The 20,350-nt window shown below is 44.2% G+C and overlaps 1 protein-coding gene, 1 long non-coding RNA gene and 1 other non-coding gene across 3 annotated transcripts in view; 2 read left to right on the forward strand and 1 right to left on the reverse strand.

Annotated features, from left to right (window-relative positions):
* The first annotated feature begins 4,039 nt into the window (after window positions 1-4,039).
* LOC118237826 lies at window positions 4,040-9,573 on the forward strand. The gene is made up of 3 exons (XR_004769140.1): window positions 4,040-4,161; window positions 6,948-7,121; window positions 8,899-9,573. It is a non-coding gene; the product is annotated as an uncharacterized LOC118237826 (long non-coding RNA).
* Pde8a (phosphodiesterase 8A) overlaps window positions 4,045-20,350 on the reverse strand; it is a 130,819-nt gene continuing 114,513 nt past the window's right edge. The window contains exons 15-22 of the mRNA XM_027408283.2: window positions 18,511-18,559; window positions 18,167-18,302; window positions 16,760-16,958; window positions 12,820-13,037; window positions 10,680-10,809; window positions 9,185-9,352; window positions 4,588-4,717; window positions 4,045-4,176 (exon numbers count right to left, since the gene is read on the reverse strand). Of these exons, the coding sequence (XP_027264084.1) occupies window positions 4,070-4,176; window positions 4,588-4,717; window positions 9,185-9,352; window positions 10,680-10,809; window positions 12,820-13,037; window positions 16,760-16,958; window positions 18,167-18,302; window positions 18,511-18,559 (1,137 nt within the window). The 3' untranslated portion in view covers window positions 4,045-4,069. The remainder of the gene's footprint in view (window positions 4,177-4,587; window positions 4,718-9,184; window positions 9,353-10,679; window positions 10,810-12,819; window positions 13,038-16,759; window positions 16,959-18,166; window positions 18,303-18,510; window positions 18,560-20,350) is intronic.
* On the forward strand, window positions 15,601-15,706 carry LOC113831053. Its single transcript, XR_003483951.1, has one exon. It is a non-coding gene; the product is annotated as a U6 spliceosomal RNA (small nuclear RNA).

Here is a 20,350-nt window from a genome sequence, read left to right on the forward strand (position 1 = left end):
TCTCTGTAGCTTTGGGATCTGTCCTGGACCTCATTCTGTAGACCAGGCTGGCCTTGAACTCATAGAGATCCTCCTGTCTCTACTTCCCGAGTGCTGGTATTAAAGGAGTGCACCGCCAAGGCCTGGCTCCCATTGCACTAGGTTTCTACCTCACCTAAAATGCCCCCCTCTTCCAGTGGTCTCTTCCAGTGCTCTCCACCTCCATCTCCTTTCCATTTAATCCCATCTGTTCCCATCCCCACCTGCCCCCAATCCACCTGCAAAATCTCTTCTCTTTCCCCTTCCCAGGGAGATTCAAGCAGTCCCCCTTGGGCCCTCCTTGTTACTTTAGCCTCTTTGGGTCTGTGGGTAGTAGCATGGTTCTCCTTTACTTTATAGCTATTATCCACTTATGAGTATATACTATGATTGTCTTTCTGTGTCTAGGTTACCTCACTTTATTTTTTTCTTGTTCCATTCATTTGCCTGCAAATTTCATGATGTCATTGTTTTTAACAGCTGCCTTGGTTTACTTGGGTGAGGAATGGAGCTGTCATTCTCACTAAGCTGTACGAGGTGTTTCTGGGGCAGCTGTACTGGATAAAGAGCTTACTCCTGTGAGTGCTGGCAGCATTCAGTTCTTGCTGGCTGTCAGCTGTGGGCTGCTGTTCCTTTCCCCATACAGCAGCTGGAGACATGGTAGCTGCTTTGTTAGACTAAGCAGGGAACCATTGGGCAGTGCCCTAAAAATGCAACCTAATTTTAGAATTGTGAGAAGGTATGGGGTGGTCCTTGAATGCAGTGACTGGTGCCCTTGTGAGATGAGGGACACAGAAACACATACATGGTAATATAATGATGGATGCAGAGACTGAAAAGATACATTGACAATTCAAGGGACATCTGGATTGCTGGCAGTCACCAAGAGCTTAAGCCCAGTGCTTCTCCTGAAGAGCCTGCAATAGCCCTTGGAAACTAGTTGCAGCCAAATCCCAGACGCAGCACCCATCACATGTGCCATATTCTCATGGTTAGAAGGCAGTCAGCAGGCCCAGGTCAGAGCTATGAACAATGGGCGGCAGGGGCACCCTTGGGAGCCTTAGAAGTCAAAGTGTCCAAGTCCATATACAACACCATTTCCTTACTTTCCTGTGGACATCTGGATGACGGGACTGTGGACAGAATATCCTTGGAGTATATCCTCTAGTGAACATTTGCAAGTCTCTCTAGGATATAAAGATAAAGTCACTGAGTTGAGGGTTTATACTTTTTTCCAGATTGCTCTCCAAGTGGTGGTTAACAATCCAGTTTCCACTAGTGATGTGAGGAGTTTGTTTTTTCTTATTCTCCTATTTACTGTGGTCAGTTCTAAAACACGCTAACCCCAAAGGCCTTTGTGATATGTAGCCATTTTCCAGATATTCTGGGGTGCGAACACTTTATGTCTTCTGAGTGTCATCTCCAAATCAGGCTATGTTCTCCAGCCTCATTTATATCTCTCCTAGAATTTATAATTTTTATGGATAGTTCTTTTGGATTTTGCAAGCTTTGGTAAAATGTTAAGACTTTCTAGGTTTTAATGTCAGGCAGTGTCTTTACACAGATCTCCAGCGTTCTGCACACACTATTCACACACACGCTTCCTCTATTACCCTTTTCAGCTTAGGTCCCCACCCTACCCCGGGTCTTCTAATGGTTGTCACTCCTGGTTTATCCTTTCTCTCCTCAGTCATTCTGAGTTCTGTCCTGACAACTTCCCCAAGCTTTCCTGGTGAGTATCAAGGACAATAATCTATCTTTACCTCTACCATTTAGCTTACCTTTTGTGCCTGCTTTCCTCCATTGCTGGTTGTCACTGCTACAACCCTACACCACCACCCCTGTTCTCTCTCTCTCTCTCTCTCTCTTTCTCTCTCTCTCTCTCTCTCACACACACTCACTCATTCACTATGATCCTTTTCTTCTACATTTGCTCCCTTACTAGATCTGACCTCTAAAGAGCATCTTTTGCATCTTCACAGGGGCTCTACTGAGCTGTGTCTGCATGTCTGAAGTTACCCATGCTCACTTTTGGCAGCTGAGACCCCCAGTGGTGGTCTCTAGTTCCTTGCAAGGGATCCATCTTTTCTCTCCTTGAGTGCCATGTTCTGCGGTTCTGCGTGTGGATTTGTCTTAGGCATTGCTGTAGTTTGGGGTCTCTTAAAAAGCCACATCTTAAACGTTTAGTTCCCAGTGGGAAGTGGTAGAGACTTTAGAGTGGGGTTCTTCTGGCTTGGAGGGGCATGCTCCAAAAGAACATGATAGGACTCTCTTCTCCTTCCTCATCCAGTTCTCCATCCAATGTGTTACCGATGCCCAGGAGTGGACAGAAACCTCAGTAACAGTGACACTTAGGAGCACGGCACTCCGTCTCTGCATCTTAGCCTTTGTGGAACTGCAGTTGTCTCTGCTGCCTTTGCATTTGTTTTCTGTCTTTAGTTCACTCTTCTTTTGTTGTGGCCAGTCTTCCATGAGACCAATACATAGACTTTTGCTTGTTTCCCAGACTCTAGAACAATGGTTCTCAACCTCTGGGTCTCGACCCCTTTAGGGGTCATATATCAGATATCCTCCATATCAGATTTTACATTACGATTCATAGCACAATTATAGTCATGAAGAAGCAACAAAAATAATTTTATGGTTGTGGTCACCACAACACGAAGAACTGTATCAAAGGGTTGCAGTATTGGGAAGTCTGAGAACCACTGGGCTAGAATGTCTCATGCGGATCTTTTCAGATCTGTTCTTTTAAAAAATACTATGTTTACTTTGTAATTCTTATTGCTTCTTTTAGCTCTTCAAAAATGTTAGGATTGCTCATCTTGAAGTCTCATTCTCACTGTTCTGTCAGCAGCGTTTGTGGTGAGAATCTGTTGCCTCTCAGCCCATGGCAGTGGAAGCTGCTTGGCCCACAGTTATCTTCATACAGGATAAAGACCTGTTGTCCTCCATGAGGACTCAGCGATCAAACTGAAGAACTGTCCACAGGCCCCTGGAGAGTTGTTAAGTTGCTGGTTTGTTCTATGAAATAAATGCCTATTCCTAATTTAGAAAGATTAGTCAATAGCAAAGAAATGACAACAAATGACTTCTTAAAAACAAATAGTTTAATTTCATCCAGAAAAAAAAATACAAGTTTAAAGATGGCAATGACATGTCAGAGTGTTGGTTTCATCTTACAGTATTATGCTCATTAAAAACATGAAGAGATATTGCCTTATACATTTCTAGAATCAAATATCCCATGTTAGTTATAAAATATCAACCACTAAATATCCTGGTGTGCTTTGTTTTTATAGGGCATATTTTATAGAAATGGTATAAAATAAGGCAGGCTCTTAGAAATTCAATTATAAAATTTTAGGAAAAAATGGTCACATCCACATTTTTCTCCAACATCTCCAGAGATCACAGCTACTGCTTAGAACCAGGTCTGCAGATGTGGCCTCTCTGTTGCAAGCTAGAGTAAGACCCATCAGCAAAAAGCCTTCTCCACTGACATCAATGAAAAGAGTTCAACATTGTGCTACACTGTGCTAAATTGTATCATTTTATATTTAAAATCTGCATTATGAAAATAAGTCTATGCACCAAGTCATAAATTTGGTTGTGGCATCTGAAGGTGGCTTTGGCTTTGAAGTATTTTTAAATTCATAGAAAATGTCAAACTTCTAATAAAATAAATAAAACATTTAATAATTGGAATAATCAACCTTAAGTTTATCTCATTTGCTCATGGATTTGAGACACAAGTCACTTCCAGTAGTGTTTCAAAATGAGCAGCTGTGCCTCCTGAGACTGGTGACAAGTCACCAAGGCTGCTCTGCAGGGCTCCCAGGCTGACACAAACCAGAGTTCTTAGGTGCCTTACTAAGGAGCCTTACGGCAAGTGCGTGCTATGGCAGCAGATGGTGCCACAGAAAGTTGACATCCCCCTGTCTGTTCACAGGCTCTGCAGATGAGGGGATAGTTCTGCCTAGCATTGAAAGACCTAAGAAACTGCAGAAGCCAGCAAGGACAGCACCTCAGGCCAGATGTGCACCCCACACTATTCCGGAGGAGGGCGGAGGCTGCGCAGCTTCTGTTCATCCAGGGCTTTCCAGTACTTGAAGTTGTCGTCTAGGTGCTGCATAAGGTCAGGTAGGTCAACAAAGGCTGGAGAGAGAGATGGGGATGTATTGTCTTCACACAGCCTTTCTTTTTGGGTTTGGGCTTCCTTATTCTCTTTCTTGGGCCTTCCACCACAGAGCTACACCCTGGCCCCAGCATTTTAAGAAGGACCAAGGGAGTCAGTGTTATGCCAGACTCTGGGGAGAGTGAACTAGAGGGAAACCTGTTCTCAGCCCCCTGAACTGCAGGCATCAGCTCTCCATCCCCTCCCTTGGCTGCAGCCCTCAGAGCACAGGGAGCTGGGGACATCCTTGAGATCCTCTTCTGGATACCTCTTATTTGACAGGCTCTTTACCCTCCAGGATGGCTTCTTTCTCTCTTCCACCTTGGCAGTCTAAGTCCCAGGTGCTACTTACCATCTAACTAGCAAGGTAAGGAAGGCCCTAGGTTCCTTACCGTCCCAGGCATCAAACATGTCTGTGATGAAGTAGTCAATGAAAGAGATCTGAGACTTGGGAATGCTGCAGGTGTTTCTGTCAAAAACTGGCATCGCCACAGGCAAGCTCAGCTGTTTCTCTTCATCAGTCTGCAAAGCAGAACACCCCATGATCTCAGAACCCACCCTGCCACAGAGCAGTCCCACAGGCTGAGAGCCCATGTAGCACTAGCCAAGCAAACAAGATCTGCCAGACACCATGCTGTTCTCGGAGTAAGGACATCCCAGACCAACCCAAGCATTTTCAATAGCAGGAAGGAACCCCCCCCCCCATGCTCCCCACAATGTCCTGCAGGTAAGAGTCCAGGGTGTAGCTAGCACTTGCCTCCGCTGGAACTGTCACTATCCACAAATATCCAACATGCCCACACTGGTGCCATAAGAAATGAGCAAGAAACACTGTCCCAGGGGCTACTTCTCAGCTATGGCTGTGTTGTCTAGCTGGGAAGACTATGAATAGACCTAATAACTAGTAAGGAGGTGGCATCGATCCTAAAAACCTCCCAGCAGAGAAAAGACTGCGGCAAATGCTACACCTGTAAATTTAAAACTGAAGTTTAGAATATCAATCTTTCCTAAACTCTTCAAGATTAAAAAAAAAATCCAAGAGAACATTTCTAGTTCATCCTAGAGAGCCAACACACTCTAATAAAAGACACAGACTCAAGTAGAGGGCAGGGGGGTCAGTGTCAGATAACAGGGAGGTCAGCAGTAGGCTATGGTGGCACACTGTGTATAGGTCAATCACTCAGAAAGCAGGAAGATTTTAAGTGTAATGCCAGCCTATAATGTTAATATGATGGGGAAATAAATCGTGTTGTAACTATTGACACAGAGTCTGCTCTTCTGGTCAGCATAGTGGCAGCAGCACTTTCTGCAGCTTTGCTGATATCTGCTCCACACTGTCATCAGCATTAGATGTTGTCAAGTGTTCTGGGTATGTGTGTGTTTGTGTTGTTTTAAGTCAGAAGCTCATATATAGTTCAGGCTACAATGGCACTCAATAGCAGCTGCTGAATTCCTAATCCTCCTGCCTCCAACTCCCAAGTGCTGGGATTCCATTTGTATACGACCACACCTGGCCTCGGTATTTTCAATTTAAACCTTTCTACTGGTATTGCTAGAATTTCGCTGTGGCTTTCATTTGAATTTCTCTGATGATGTAAGGTATTTTTTCATGTAATTATCAGCAATTCATACTATCTTTTGTGAGATGGCTATTGAAATATTATTTCTAACTAGGTGGCTTGTCTTACTATTGTAATGTAACCTGGGTACATACAGTCCTTTGTCAGAAATGACTTCTATTTTCTCCCAGCTTTAACGAAGTCTAATGTATATTTTCTTTTTTCCATGGCTGTTGCTTTCTGTACCTAAAAGTCTTTGTCCATTTCAAAGTCACTGGGGATATTCTGCAGCAGTTTTCTTTAGTGCCATGGTTTGGCTTTTCTAGTTAGGCTAATGAGGCCACTGTGAATTGACATATCTGTGCTCTTTTCAATGCCAATCAGAAAATCTTGGGAGAACACCCCTTCTAATATGTTAAAATGGGATGTTCTTTAAGTTCTAGCAATGGTTTATGAGGTTGTCTGGCCATCTATCCGTAAATTTATTTCTAAGTAAGTTTTTGCTTTTTATTACTATTTTAACCAGCATTGTTTTAAGTTTCATTTTTTGGTTGTTAGTATGTAAAATACAACTTGACTTTTATATATGGAGCTTATTGTCCTATATGATCTCACTAATAAAATCTAATAATTCAGTAATGTTATGTGTCTTGGGAATTTACACACATACATTATCTGCAAATTTTAAGAAGTGTTATTGTTGAGGAATATTATTTTAAGGTTTGTGACCTCTGTTTATGCTGCATTTATTTAACTCTGTGAAGCTGTGTTACTGTGCCTGTTTAAAACACCTGGTGCTCCTAATAAAGAGATGAACAGCCAATAGTGAGGCAGGAGCAAGGATAGGCGGGCCTGGCAGGCAGAGAATAGTATAAATGGAGGACTGAGGCAAGAGAACACAAGGAGAGGAGGACTTCAGGAGCCAGCCACTCAGTAATCCATGGAGAAAGTAAGATTTACAGAAGTAAGAGAACAGGAAAAGCTCAGAGGCAAAAAGGTACACAGGATAATTTAAGATAAGTAAAGCAAGCTAGATACAAGACAAGCTAAGGCTGGATATTTCAAAAATAAGCCTCCGTGTGTGATGCATTTGGGAGCTGGGTGACGGTTCCTGTGACAAATGGATGCTGAGTTTGGTCTAGCCTTTTCTGTAACTGGAGCAACAGCTCTAAGACTCTCCTCTATTATTGCAGGACTCTGGTGAATCACTAAAATAAGTGACCAGCCCTGCACGTCTGGGAACAGGCCTACTAGGTGATGGATGACACAACCCTCTACACTGTTGGACTCCGCTTCTCTACACTCATGGTCTTGAGAAACAGACCGTGGTGTCCCGTGGCACTGCCTTTGTCAGGCATTGACAATGGGTAAGAACTGCCTCCTTTCCCTTCTCATAAAATCTGTTTAAGGCTGGCTTGTTTCTGCCACACATGTTCAAATCCCCTCTGTCTTTATCTTAAGCTGCAGACTGTAGGTGGCTGATTCTGCTGATAGTTAGTGCATACACTCTATGATTATGGATCCCTTTCTCTTTAGGAAATGTGTGGTGATATTTTGTTTCCAATCTAATAAAGCCTGCTCAAAGATCAGAATGCAGAGCTAGCCACAGCCATAGAGGCCAGGCAGTGGTGGTGCACGCCTCTAATCCCAGCACTAGACAGGAGCTCAGGGTATTCATTCGGCCTTCAGTCTCTAGCCACACACTGAGGACAGGATTGCCTCCCTTTTGGTCTTAGCCTTGGTAGATGTAAGAAAGCTTTAGTGGCTTTGCTTTTCTAATCTTCAGCTTTAACCCCAATATCTGTCTCTGGGTTTTTATTATTTTTACATCAGAAATGTCCTACTTCTGGAAGTTGCCTGTCTTGATATCTTTTGTCTGAATTGATAAGGCTGTTAATCTTACATTTATAATTTTCACACTTGAATGGGTCCACCATCTTTCTGTTCTTTATATTTACTCTCTTTTCTAGTCTGCCCATAGTTGAGCTTTTTGTTCTTATTTTGCTTGGTTTTGGAGGCAGGGGTCAATCCTCCCGTCTCAGCCTCCCACGTGCTGAGATTACTGGCATGTATCACCATGCCCCGCCTCATCTGTTCTGAGGAATGTTCTTTTAGTGGGAGTGTTTACCTTACAATATTTAATGAAATTGAACTGAATGTTGCTGTTACGATTAGGTAGAACTACCATTTGCATTTACTTCCCATTCCCCCACCTTCTTGGTATAGACAGGCCTGTCCTATCAAGCTATGACTGTGGAATGACAACCTGAATTCTCAGTGTTTAACTCAACAGTGTCAACCCTGCCACACTTCATATAAATGCAGATGTAAGGCCATTCATTCCTTCTATATCCTTTTTCTATCATATTACTTAGAGTGTCGACCCAACGATCCAATGTGAGAACCTTTGCTTAAAATAATCCTAGGTCTTAATACAGAGAAATTTAGAGAATAAAAAAGTTTTATACAGCTACCCAGGAATCTACCATTTTTTTTTTGATACTTTTCTTACATCCTGAAGAGTCAAGTTTGCACCTGTGATCACTTCCTTTCTCCTTTTTTTTTTTTTTCCCCAAGATGGGCTTCTCTGTAGCTTTTGCAGCCTGTCCCGAAACTCACTCTGTAGACCAGGCTGGTCTCAAACTCACACAGATCCTGAGTGCTAGGACAAATGGCATGTGTCACTACCACCCAGCTTTCCTTTCTACTTTAAGAACTTCTTTTAGTATTTCTTACATTGTGGATTTACTAGTGATGAATTGTACTAGTTTCCCCTTTTCTGAGAATTAGTTTATCTCATCCTGATCCTTGAAGGCTATTTCACTAGATACAGAGTTCTGGGTCAACAGTTTTCTTCTATAAACAGCTTAAACATGATGTCTCAGTGTCTTCTGGCCTCAAATGTAGCCCTGTCTGGCCCAGAGCTCTCTAAGGTTAGACTACTGAACTCCCAGAGATCTATCTGCCTGCCTCTGCCTCCTAACAGCATGGGTCAAAGGTGTGCACTACAATGCAGACCCTTGTTATATGCCAAGCAAAGCTCTGCTACTGGAATGCCCTCACCCTCACTGGGCTGTTTTAATCTGTGTGCATACATCTTATTTAAAACAAATACTTTAGCAGTTTATTTTCCTTCTGTTCCAGGATGATGTGAGACCATTGCTTTTAGGAGAAACCTGCCAACCCAGGGTTCCAAATCCAGCAAAGATATCCAAAGAGTGAAGACAAAGTAAATGAAGACAAAGATAAAGAACACAATTTGTCAAAATAAATGTACAAAATAAGAAAAGTTCTTTAAAGATGGAATCTATTTCAGAGTTCTCTTTCCTAGTTTTAAGTCCATAGCCTTATGGTGTTCCCCCATTCTAAGCGTGAGTGTGTGCGTGCACGCACGCATGTTTGTGTAAAGACTTAAGATATAGCATCTTACCTGTGAAAAATACTCTTCTGAAATTCGTGCAGCCCACTCGATGCAGTACTCTAAGGGCCGGCAGGGGTTGGACACATCTGCACACTTAATCATTATTCGTTTGATAAGGGCCCGGTTCTCTGGAGTCCTGAGCATAGTGTTCATGACTTCCTGATTATTGCCAGTTTCCTGAACCACCAGAGAAATCAAAGCAATCAAAATGGTGTCTTCAGGCCCACCACCTAACCTTGGGTTCTGTGAGCCAGGAAGGGCTGTTGCTGGGATCTACAGTGCTGAAGGCGTCACACAGCAGGGCACTGAGCACCTTTCTTTCTACAAGGAGGAAGCTCAGCAGGGCTCATCAGCACTGGGGACTGGAAAACCTGCCCTTCTTTTCTCTCTATCTCTCTCTCTCACCTTTCCACCAGCCCAGTCTTCACCGACAGACCCTCATACTGCCTTAGTATCTGATATACAAAGGACACAATGACCTTTTCTTTGGATCTGTATTCACAAAGACTCTGGGGTCTGAGGAACATATAATTAGAAACAAGGGCAAGGGTCAGGGTGAGGTGACTTGTCCAGAGCATCCCTGCTGAGCCTCAGCTTCCTATTCTACAGTGTCCTCTGCCTTGAGGTCTGCCGTCCTCTTTCTATGGCCAAGGTATTAACAGGAACTCCCACCTGCTCCACACCAGGCAGCTCCTGCCTAGCCAGGTATCAGTGTGTCACCCTTGCTAGGTAGCTGTGGACTGCATATCCCAAGTCCAGAAATGAGGGGTAACGATACCGTTGGTGATCCCAGCAGAGGACCCTTCCCAGCCCTTCTCTGCAAGGACAGCTGCTGCTACCACGGAATGCACCCACTGCAGAGCGGCTGCTAAGTGCCCTCTAGGAGTCAGGTGTAGTGGCGCACACCTTTGATCCCAGCATTTGAGGGGCAGAGATATGCAGATCTCTGTGAGACTGAGTCCAGCCTGGTCTACTTATTGAATTTCAGGCCAGCCAGGGGCTACATGGTTAGAGCCTGGTTATAAAAAAAAAAAAAAAAGCCCTCTAGGGCTCCAACTGACCATAGAATGTTCAAAATGGGAGAAAACATTTTGAGACGGACACAGGAATGCAAAAATGTGTTTACAAGTCTATTTGCATGTTCTATCACATGCTCTCCTGATAGATATTTGCACGTTAAATGATTAAAAAAAAAACAAACAATGAAAAACAAAATTCAACCAAGTGTCACGGCTCACTCCTGTAATCCCAGCACCTGAGACAGAGAGAGGTAGGAGAGTCACTGAGTTCTAGGCCATTCCTGGACTACAGAGTGAAGGCCTGTCTCTAGATACATAGGCAGGCAGGGAAAGGAAAAGGGGAAAGGAAAGGAAGAAATCAAACGAAAGAGAGGAAGAAAAATGGAAAACCAAATTCAACATGTCCCCCAAAGGCCCTGCTAGGTCTGAGTTCATGGCACTGGTGAGTAGGACGCCCAGATGAAGGGCTTCAGGATAAGTTTCACCTCATTTCCTTGTTCTTCCAAGGGTTTTCTGATGCTGTTGATAAATTTGTTGACATGTTCGAAGTGCTTTGTCATCTCTGTGGCCAGGACCATGTCGATAATACCCTGGCGTAGTGTCCGGTAGTCATTCCTGTTTTAGACGACAGAGAGGCGGCTACGTGTCACTGATTCAGAGTAGTGGCTATATTCAGTTTGTACAAATAATCTTGTACATACATTTGTATGTATGTATGTACAAATAATCTTGTACATACATTTGTATGTATGTACATAAGTTTGTACATACATTCCCAGGATGTATGTCCCTTGCTGCTATCAGTCTAGTTCCACTGGGAGACACCCTTGCCTACATCACCAAACAGTCAGGATGCAATAGCTGTGAATCACATTGACAGCTATGTAGTACAATGCACATCGTTCTCAGGATAGAATAGGTTGTAGCAGGGATAAACGAAGACCTTTCCCCATCTTTCCCCCTCCTCTCTAAAGACAGTCTAGTTGTGTAGTCCAGGATGGCCTCAAACCCATGACCTTCTTGTATCAGCCTTTTAAGGCTGGGATTACAGACCTGTGCCACTACTCCAAGCAAGACTATTCTCTTTATACCTACAACCTCCACATTCATTAACAATGTGCCTTGCATGGAGGTACCTTGAGACCCAGAGAACTTCTGATAGCCCTTCCATTAACCCTAGTTTGCAAGCCATGAGTGTTGGTAGATGCTAGGCACCAGCCCCCACGGGGTCTCCTTGAGTTGCTTGTCAGCCAATAATTAGAGGTACATCCTGTTTTCTAGTCCTGGATTACAGCCCCAGCCATACCCCACTGCCATAAAAAACACAAGCGCTTATACCTGGGGTTTTTCCACCGTGCTGTATGTCTGTACATAAGGCTGCTCCCTCCCTGGAAAAAAGACAGGCACGCACACACATTCTCCTAGCACAAATGACCGAACGTCTCTGCTTTTAACTAAATCTCCAGGCTTTCACCCGATACTCAAACTTAGTCATGGCACGTGTGCTGCAAGTGGAGGTTCCATTAGACCTAGTCGTGGCGTGGGAGCCACAATGAGCACTGTTCCAACATGACCTCTGTTTCAGTTCCTGCTGCCAAGTTCCTACCCTGATTTCTCTCAGTGATGGACTATTACCTGGAAGTGTAAGATGAAATAAACCTTTCCTCCTCAAGTTGCCTTTGGTCATGGGTTTTTATCGCAGCACTAGAAACCCCAGGTCTTATGTATTCTCTGTAAATTATATACTTACAGTCGTATGTGAGTAAAACTTATATTAAGCCACCTCTGAAAGTCTAAGACATGACACAATGTCTTAGAAATCAGGATATTCTTTTTTTAAAAAAAAAAACTTTATATAAAATTTTCCTTCAAAATCCAAATTATTTCTCATGACTTTTTTTTTTCCTCTTTGAGCTCTACTATGTATTAGGCACTGGGATAGACACAAATAGGAAACTGATGAACAAAAGACACGTGACTCTGACCTGAGCTGGGGGAGTGGTGAATGCAGGCCTACAATCCTGTAGGACTGCCACAGGAGGACTTCAAGTTTAAGGCCAGCCCAGCCCACGTATCGAGACACTGTCTCCAAACATCTAGCTGGACATTTAAACACTCAGTTTTCGTTGGCTGGGAATAGAGCCCAGAGCCTTGTACATGCTGGCAAGTATGTACCACTGAGCCATGCCACTTTTTAAAACCTATTTTTTTATAAATGTGACAAGTGCTAAAGAAGTTGTGACTGAAAAATTTTGAATTTCACTTAGCATGAGAACCAGAGAAAATGCTTCCCCAGGGTAGTGACTTGTAAACAGACAATGGCAAAAAGTGTGCTATGTACAGAAGGTGAAGAGGAGTGTGCCAGGCAGGTCAACCTGGGCAACTCAGCAAGCTCCTGTTTCAGTGGGAGAGCTCTCTTGCTCAGCATGCTCACCGCCTCAGTTCATCCCCAGCATGGGGCGCAAGGTGGACCAGCCCTGGGGGCTGAGGAGAGTCTGATCATGGGTTTGAGGGTGGTGTGGGTAGTGTACTTGTTTTCAGTATCCATGGTGGGGACAGTGGAAGTGATCGATGACTACACCTGCAGTCATGGTGACTAACATCTCAGCAACAGTCTGTTCTCACCTCTCCAAGTTTTTAAAGATATTGCATTTGTCATTTTCAAGGGTCAGCCGGAAGCCCAGTGCTGCGTGGTGGCTCTCCAACACAGCAAGGTCATTGTACAGCACAGCCAGCTCATTCCCTGAGTTGCAGAGGAACAAGTTGGTTCTCCCAGGGTGATCCACATCGTGAATCGCGGCAGCAATGAGGGCGGCGACCTCGTCAATCCGATCTAAAGTTTCCTGAAAACAAGAACTCTTTTGAAAACCAGTGTGTATGACACCAAAACAAGCATTCAACAGAGGCTTCTATCTGCCTTTTCACTTTTTTTTTTTCTTTTTTGAGACAGGGTTTCTCTGTGTAGCTTTGGAGCCTATCCTGGCACTCGCTCTGGAGACCAGGCTGGCCTTGAACTTACAGAGATCCGCCTGCCTCTGCCTCCCGAGTGCTGGGATTAAAGGTGTGTGCCACCAACGTCTGGCTGCCTTTTCACTTTAAAGTAAGGGTTTTCTCTGATTTCTGAGAAAACCACATTGTCTGAGAAAATCTTGTTTCCTTTCTCTGCTCTGCAGCAGTGGTCACGGCTGCTGGAGAGCACTCCCTGACTGCCAGCTGCGTGCAAAGCACAGGTGGTTTGCTGCCAGTCTTTCTCCAGACCCGCCACAAAAAAAGCCCAGAGCTTGGGGTTTCTGACTTAGTAATACTGTGTAAGTCCAAATAAAAAAGTAACTTCAAAAGTAAATACTACTTATATGAATTGGGATCTCGCCCACTTTTCCACTCCTTTTTGGTGCGTTTTTAGCTGACACAAGGTTCTTGTGAATTTTGGCAAAATGATCTGGAATTTTTCCACCTCTTCCAGGGTCCTAAAAAGGTTTATGTAGTTAAAAATGATTCTCATAGGTTTGACTCCTTCCTGTTCTTATTAATTTAGAGGCAGTAGCTCTCCATGTAAGTAAGGCTAGCCTTGAACCCTTGATCTAACCTCAGCTTCCTCAGGCTGGGATTACAGGTATATATCACTAGCCCAGCTTTTATCAATTTGTATACATTTTTCAAAAAAAGAAACCATCAGCTTTTACATTTTTGTTAATATAGGTTTGTGAAGTACTTTTTTCTACCATTTCCTTTTTCAAATTTATATGTTTTCCTTATTTCTGTTTTGATACTTGATTGTCTTAATTCCAAAGGCCGATGTGGATATTATTGGCTCCCCACTCCCTCACAATGTAGCCAAGGATAGCCTTGAATTTCTCGTGGTTCTTCTCAAGAGCTAGGACTACAGGAATATACTGCTATGCCCAGCTTTCCTGTGTGCATGCACACACGTGTACACAGATGCACATACATGTGACTGAGTATGAACACATGAACGTGCACATGCATGTGGAGGCCAGAGGCAACTTCAGATGTTGTTTGTCAACAACTGTTTACTGGGGCTGGAGAGATGCCCGGTGGTTAGGCTGCTCTTCCAGAGGATGTAGGGTTAATTCCCAGCACCCACATGGCAGCTCACAACTGTCTGTGACTCCAGTTCCTGGGGATCTAACACCCTCACCCAGACATGAATCCTTTAAAAAAAAAAAAGATTATTTATCTGCTCTTTCAGGACACATCTCTCTCACTGGGACCTGGGGCTCGATGGTTAGACTGGCTGGCTAGTGAGCCCTGGATTCCGCCTATATCTGCCTCACCAGTGCTGGCATTACAAGCACAGAACACACCACCATGCCCCCCTTTTCCTGTGGGTGCCAAGTGCTTCCCTGGCTATCTCCCTAGACCACATCATTCTTTAGGTTTTTCATTTTATTCATTCAAGCACATGACTTCCCAAATGTGAGCTGAACACAGAAGACACAATGAACATGACACACTGAATGGGGAGAGGCCATGAGGCCTCAACCCTACACAAAGCACTACAGGCAACAGAGGAAAGCTGGAAGTCAGAGAGGCGGGCTGCCCCAGGGGAGAGCACAGCAATCAGTTGCCCACTGCCAGTGATCAGCCCTGAAAACACACAAATACGTTTATATGGACTTCACAAGCAGTATTTAGAGATATGTTTATACATATGCATGCAATAAAAATTGATGGAAAAAGAGGCCATGAATTTGAAGGAGAGCAAGGAGATGTATAAGGGAAGGCTTGGAGGGAGATAAGGGAAGGGAGAAATGTTGTCATCTTAAAACATAAATAAAATAAAAGCTGGAGCTGGGCATGGTGGCGCATGCCTTTAATTCCAGTACCTGAGAAGCAGAGGCAGGTAAATCTGAGTTTGAAGCCAGATCTATGTAATGAGACTGTGTCTTAAAAGAAATCATTTTGGGCTGGAAAGATGGCTCAGTGGTTAAGAACACTGGCTACTCTTTCAGAGGTCCTGTGTTCAATTCCCAGCACCCACATCGTGGCTCACAACCATGTATAGTGGGATCTGATGCCCTCTTCTGGCATAAAGTCATACATATAGATAGAATACTCATAAAATAATTAAAAAGATATTCGGGGGCAGGCAAGACCGCTCAGCATGTAAAAGTACTGGCCATCAAGCCTGACAACCTGAGTTTGATTCCAGAGACCCAGTGGTGGAGAGAGTGAACTTCACAACTTGTCCTCTGACTTCCAAGTACAAGCTGTGGTGGACATGCGTGTTCTCATGTGTGCACACACACATACACACAGACTAGTGCACATGAGGATTCTGTAAAAAAGGATTACATTTGGAAGTATTCTATAAATGTGAAAATAAGGTATATATCTAATAAGCTTGTCTTATAAATTAATTTCAATTTAAAATTATAGTTTTTCATGCTCACTTTGGCAGCACAAATACTAAAATTGGAACAATACAGAGTACATTAACATGGCCCTGCGCAAGGATGACATACAAATTCAAGAAGCATTCCATATTTTTTCTAAATATGAAGTTGTACTTCATGAAATTTTATACCTGTATTGCGTAAAAAAAATAAAATAAAATTCTTTAGTTTTTCACTTTAGCTAGGGACACTCTAGGGTGTGGATTTCAATAAATACTTTGACTATCATTTTAAGCAAGGTCTGGCTGTGTGTGTATACCAGCAACCCCAGCATTTGGGAGCTAGAGACAGGAGGGTAAGGTATTCTAGACCAGCCTTGACTACACAAGACCCTGTCTCAGAACTATCTATATTGTTTTAGGCTAGCTCTGAATATATCTGTTCAAAAGCAACACACCCCAGCAGATTGCCCTTTAGATGCTAAGACTCTCCCTGACCACTTGTCTCTCTGGATTCTTACCCACCTATGGACTTGGTCTTGATCTTTCAAATATCAGAACCGGACTAGAGGTTAGCTCTCTCACTTCCCAGCACTCAGCCCAGGGTTTGCTGTGACCTGAACAGTTGGCCTGTATGTCTCAGGCACAGGGTGGGGGTGTAATGAAAGGGGACTTCATCACAGGGGTGTATCTGAAGAGCTTCCAACACCAGCCATAGAGTGTGAAGCTGAGTCTCTGTGGGAGAAGGAAGCTGCTCATGGTGGTCACAGTCAGATGGCAGCACTGTGAGAATGCTCCAGAGGGGCCAGGGGAGAGGAGTGATGGGGACCTCATCGGGTGGGGAAATGAGAAGGAGGTCTATCTGAGGTCAGATGGTCAGACAGGAAGGGGCTGAGAGTGAGGTGGTAATGGACTCGGGCTCACGGCACAGGTGAGCATCCTAAAGAGGTTCAGATTGAAACCTCCTCTCCTCCAAAAGAACAGGCCTGCTCTGTTTGGTAGCTTTCTCCCCGGGACTTCATGTTGCTTCTTACCCTCTCATGGCACAGCTGAGCCTGTACATTAATCTACCAATCGGCTTCCTCTGTGTGCCAAGGTGCATACAGGCGAGGACTGAGTGGTTCTATTACCACACAGTGAAGGCAACGGAAGCAGAAGCTAGACTCACCCTACAGTTGCTGTTAAAGGCAGAACACAAACATTCCTTACCTTTATTTTGTTTCTGGAAAGAAAATAGGCAGTGGCATGAAGCACATCCGCAGCGTGTGTGGAATTATGGTAGGGGTTAGAAGAATGATAATTGGTTTCAATAATCTGAAACCACAATCTCAGCGTTGCCTCCGAGCATTTTAAGAATTCACAGATTCCAAAACGAGCAAATGTTTTGAGACCTAAATAAATCAAAGGCCTACAAAGAAAAATATCCACGATATAAAACAAAGCTGGGAAGAGATTCAGGACCAACAAGCAAAACCAAGTCAAACTGCAAAGTGCCCAGGGAAGCCAGTTGGCACTTTAGGGCAGCATTCCATGTGGGAGGGGGGCAACACAACAGTTTCTGCCTTAGCCTTCTTTGGGCATCCTCATTTGCTGGGTGAAGTTTTCCACCCTGCTTGCATCAGTAGAATCTTCAGAACCATCTCTATATGCTACCTGTAATCCTACTCTCATATGTTATTACTGATGTCCTGTAAAATAACCACTGTGACTATAAACTGGACACAGCCACCTATCAGGTGACTGATCACCTCAACTATCTGGAGGTAGGTGTTACAGTCTAAAGGAGTTTACCACGAGAAGGTAACCAGCGGCCAGCAAGTAAGGTCCTTCCTTAGATTGGCACTTTGATTTACTGCCTTGGCTTGGAAGGTTAAGAAATCTGTCCCATGGAAGCCATCTCAGAGATCATTATAGGATTCAACCTGGCCAGACTTAACACAGTTTCCATAGCTGTTATGGTTCTGGTATGTAAACTAGGAGCTCAGAGACTCTTTGTCATGGGGGATGCCAATCCACTCTGCTTGACTATGTGAAGTGGAAGTCTCAGTGTAGACAGCTCACCCAGTGAGCTGAGACCAGGTGAGTCATCCCACAGCTTAGCAGAGCCATCTCTCCCCAAACCAGACCACACTCCTGGATGGCATTGGCTGTGGATGTCCAGTCCTATGTGCCAAGACCCCTGTGGTTAGCAGCTTTTGCTCGGCAAAACCCAAATTCCTACTCTGCAACCATAAGCCAATGAACATAACTAGGGTGGAATGTCCTTGTGTGGGCCACCAACATGGCAACTAAGATCTGAGGCTAGTTTTATCAAATGTGTAACTATTTGTTCTAGGCTTTGGGGCAGGGGACTCTTTGTTGCTACCTAATAGTATCACATACTGGAGAAATAATTAGGAACCACACACTGGAGAAATTAGGAAATTTCTATAGAAAACGGCTATCTGAGGAAGCCATCACAGCTAGGCAAACTGCCTGTGGCCCAAAGACTCAGGGCAACTTGAAGTCCCACTACTCCTTCCTCAGCCTTTGCCCTCAGCCAAGGAACAGCTCTGCACATACCAATGCTGCTTGGGTGGCTCCCTGTCCAGGCCCTGGGAAACCAGCTCAACGCACCTATTTTGGGTAGCTGCTTCCAGCTCAAAAATGTCAAAGTCCCATTGTTCTTCGTCTTCTATGGCCAGGGCAATCCGTGGTGGGATGTCATGAAGGGAGACAGGGATGGGAATACTGGTTGAAGACGGCTGAAGGTCTGCAAGGTGATGTAATTTGGAAAGCAACATTAGTAGGTTCGTGGCACCTGGTGTTTGGGGTGGGGCAGTGCTACATTAGAAATGCCTGCTTTGTTTCTGAGGCTTTGAGGCATACCCAGAACTTACTGATGAGAACAATCGTTTCCATCATTTAACCTGGACTGCAGTGTTACAGTGATCTAGGAGGTTAAAAAACAGAGAACTTACTTTTTGTTGCAAGGGCATACTCATTTCCTGAAAACCTTCGTAAGCCATCCTGGTGAAAATCAGGGAAACAAGAGAAAGCACGGTTACAGCTCTTCTTTCCACCTTAGATAAACTAGGTGGTCAGCTGCAGAGGCAGCCCACAGCAAGGCTGCCCCAGTCCAGCAGGCTGACCACTGTGGCCAACCCCAAATTCAGTCACTTCCTGGGTGCTGGGCTCTTTTCCTGGAATCTAAACTTGGGCAAGGTTGACACCAATGAGATGACCAGCATGCCTGCCCCATTCCAGGACTAACTAATGCTCTAGTGACAATCCCCCTCCACCCTCTCCAAATTCGGCTGTCTCTGGGACACTTCTCACCTTTTTGGGGGAGGGGGATTTTGAGACAGGGTTTCTCTTTGTAGCTCTGACTACAAAGATCTCACAGAGATCTGCCTGCCTCTGCTGGGATCAAAGGCATGTGCCACCACCCAGCCTTTCTCACCTTCTAAGTGGGTTCCTCTCCTTGCTCCCTGAGTACCAGACCAGCATCCTCTATGCTCCAGTACCACAATCTCTCTCATCCACTCCCACTCCACCCCATCCTCCCCATGCTCACCCTTGACCTACAGGCCACAGTTAGAGGTTACCACTGGGAATCACCCTACCTTCTAGAATTTACTGTCCAAATCTTACTTTTTTGAAATCAGATAGTGGGAATTGGGAAGGAGTAAATTTTATTTCTAAGACAGCTGGCAGAACACAGGTATGGTTTGCCTTTCTTGTGGGAGCTCTACTCTGGATGGGTTGCAGTGGTTGGTGTCCAGGGCTCCTCAGGAGTCTGAGAGACACACCCATAAGGGCTTCTTTCCTATGAAGTTACCCAAAGGCTGGAGGGATGCTTAGGAGGTGAAACTATGCCCTGTACCCTGGCACTTTTTTAAACATACAAGCAGGTGACAGTTCTGTGTTGCAATTTGCCATGTAGCTTTTCATTTAAGGTGTGATGTTCTGTTTGTTTGTTTTCTTTTTGGTGCTGGAGATAGAACTCAAGGCTTTGTAAATGGTAGGCAAGCACCATACCACCAAGTGACACTCCTATCACTAATATGAAACATTGATGTTTTTTCTTTTTCTCAGCTTTTGTTGTAGGATAATCTTTTTGTACACTGTGAAGATGTGTCTTTGCCAAGGTGCCTTCTGATTGGTTTAATAAAGAGCTGAGTAGCCAATAGTTAGGCAGGCAAGAACAGGCGGGACTTCTTGGGAGATAGAGAAACTTGGGATAAATCTAAGCATGCTGGAGAAGCCAGTGAAACATGGAGGGAGTCGGAGGTATAGAATGGAGAAGTATCAGCCATGTGGCAGAATGTAGATTAATATAAATGAGGTAAATTGTAAGAGCCAGTTGAGAACAAACCTAAGCTAAGGCCAAGCTTTCATAGTTAGTAATAAATCTCCATGCCACTGTTTGGGGGCTGGTGGTCCCAAAATAAAGTCAGACAATAGGGTGTGGTGATGTATACACTTAATCTCAGCACTTTAGGAGGCAGAAACAGAGGGTTCTCTATGAGTTCAAGGCCAGCCTGATCTATCTAGCAAATTCCAGGCCAGCAAGGGCTATATAATGAGACCTTGCTTCAAAATAAAACCAAACAACAACAACAAAACCAAAACCAAAAAACAAAATAAACAAAAAAATACTGTAATATAATTGAAAATGTCTTATTTAAATAAATGACTTGTAACCCCTAAGTAACACTTGAGAACAGGATCAACAGACTTCTATAACATCATTCTTCTGCTCCCAGCTGAAGATTCCCTGGGAGGCAAGCAGTAGACAACCACTTAGGCCAAGCATAG

The sequence above is a fragment of the Cricetulus griseus genome, chromosome 3 (assembly GCF_003668045.3).
Source record: "Cricetulus griseus strain 17A/GY chromosome 3, alternate assembly CriGri-PICRH-1.0, whole genome shotgun sequence".
In the NCBI taxonomy this organism is placed as follows: Eukaryota; Metazoa; Chordata; class Mammalia; order Rodentia; family Cricetidae; genus Cricetulus; species Cricetulus griseus.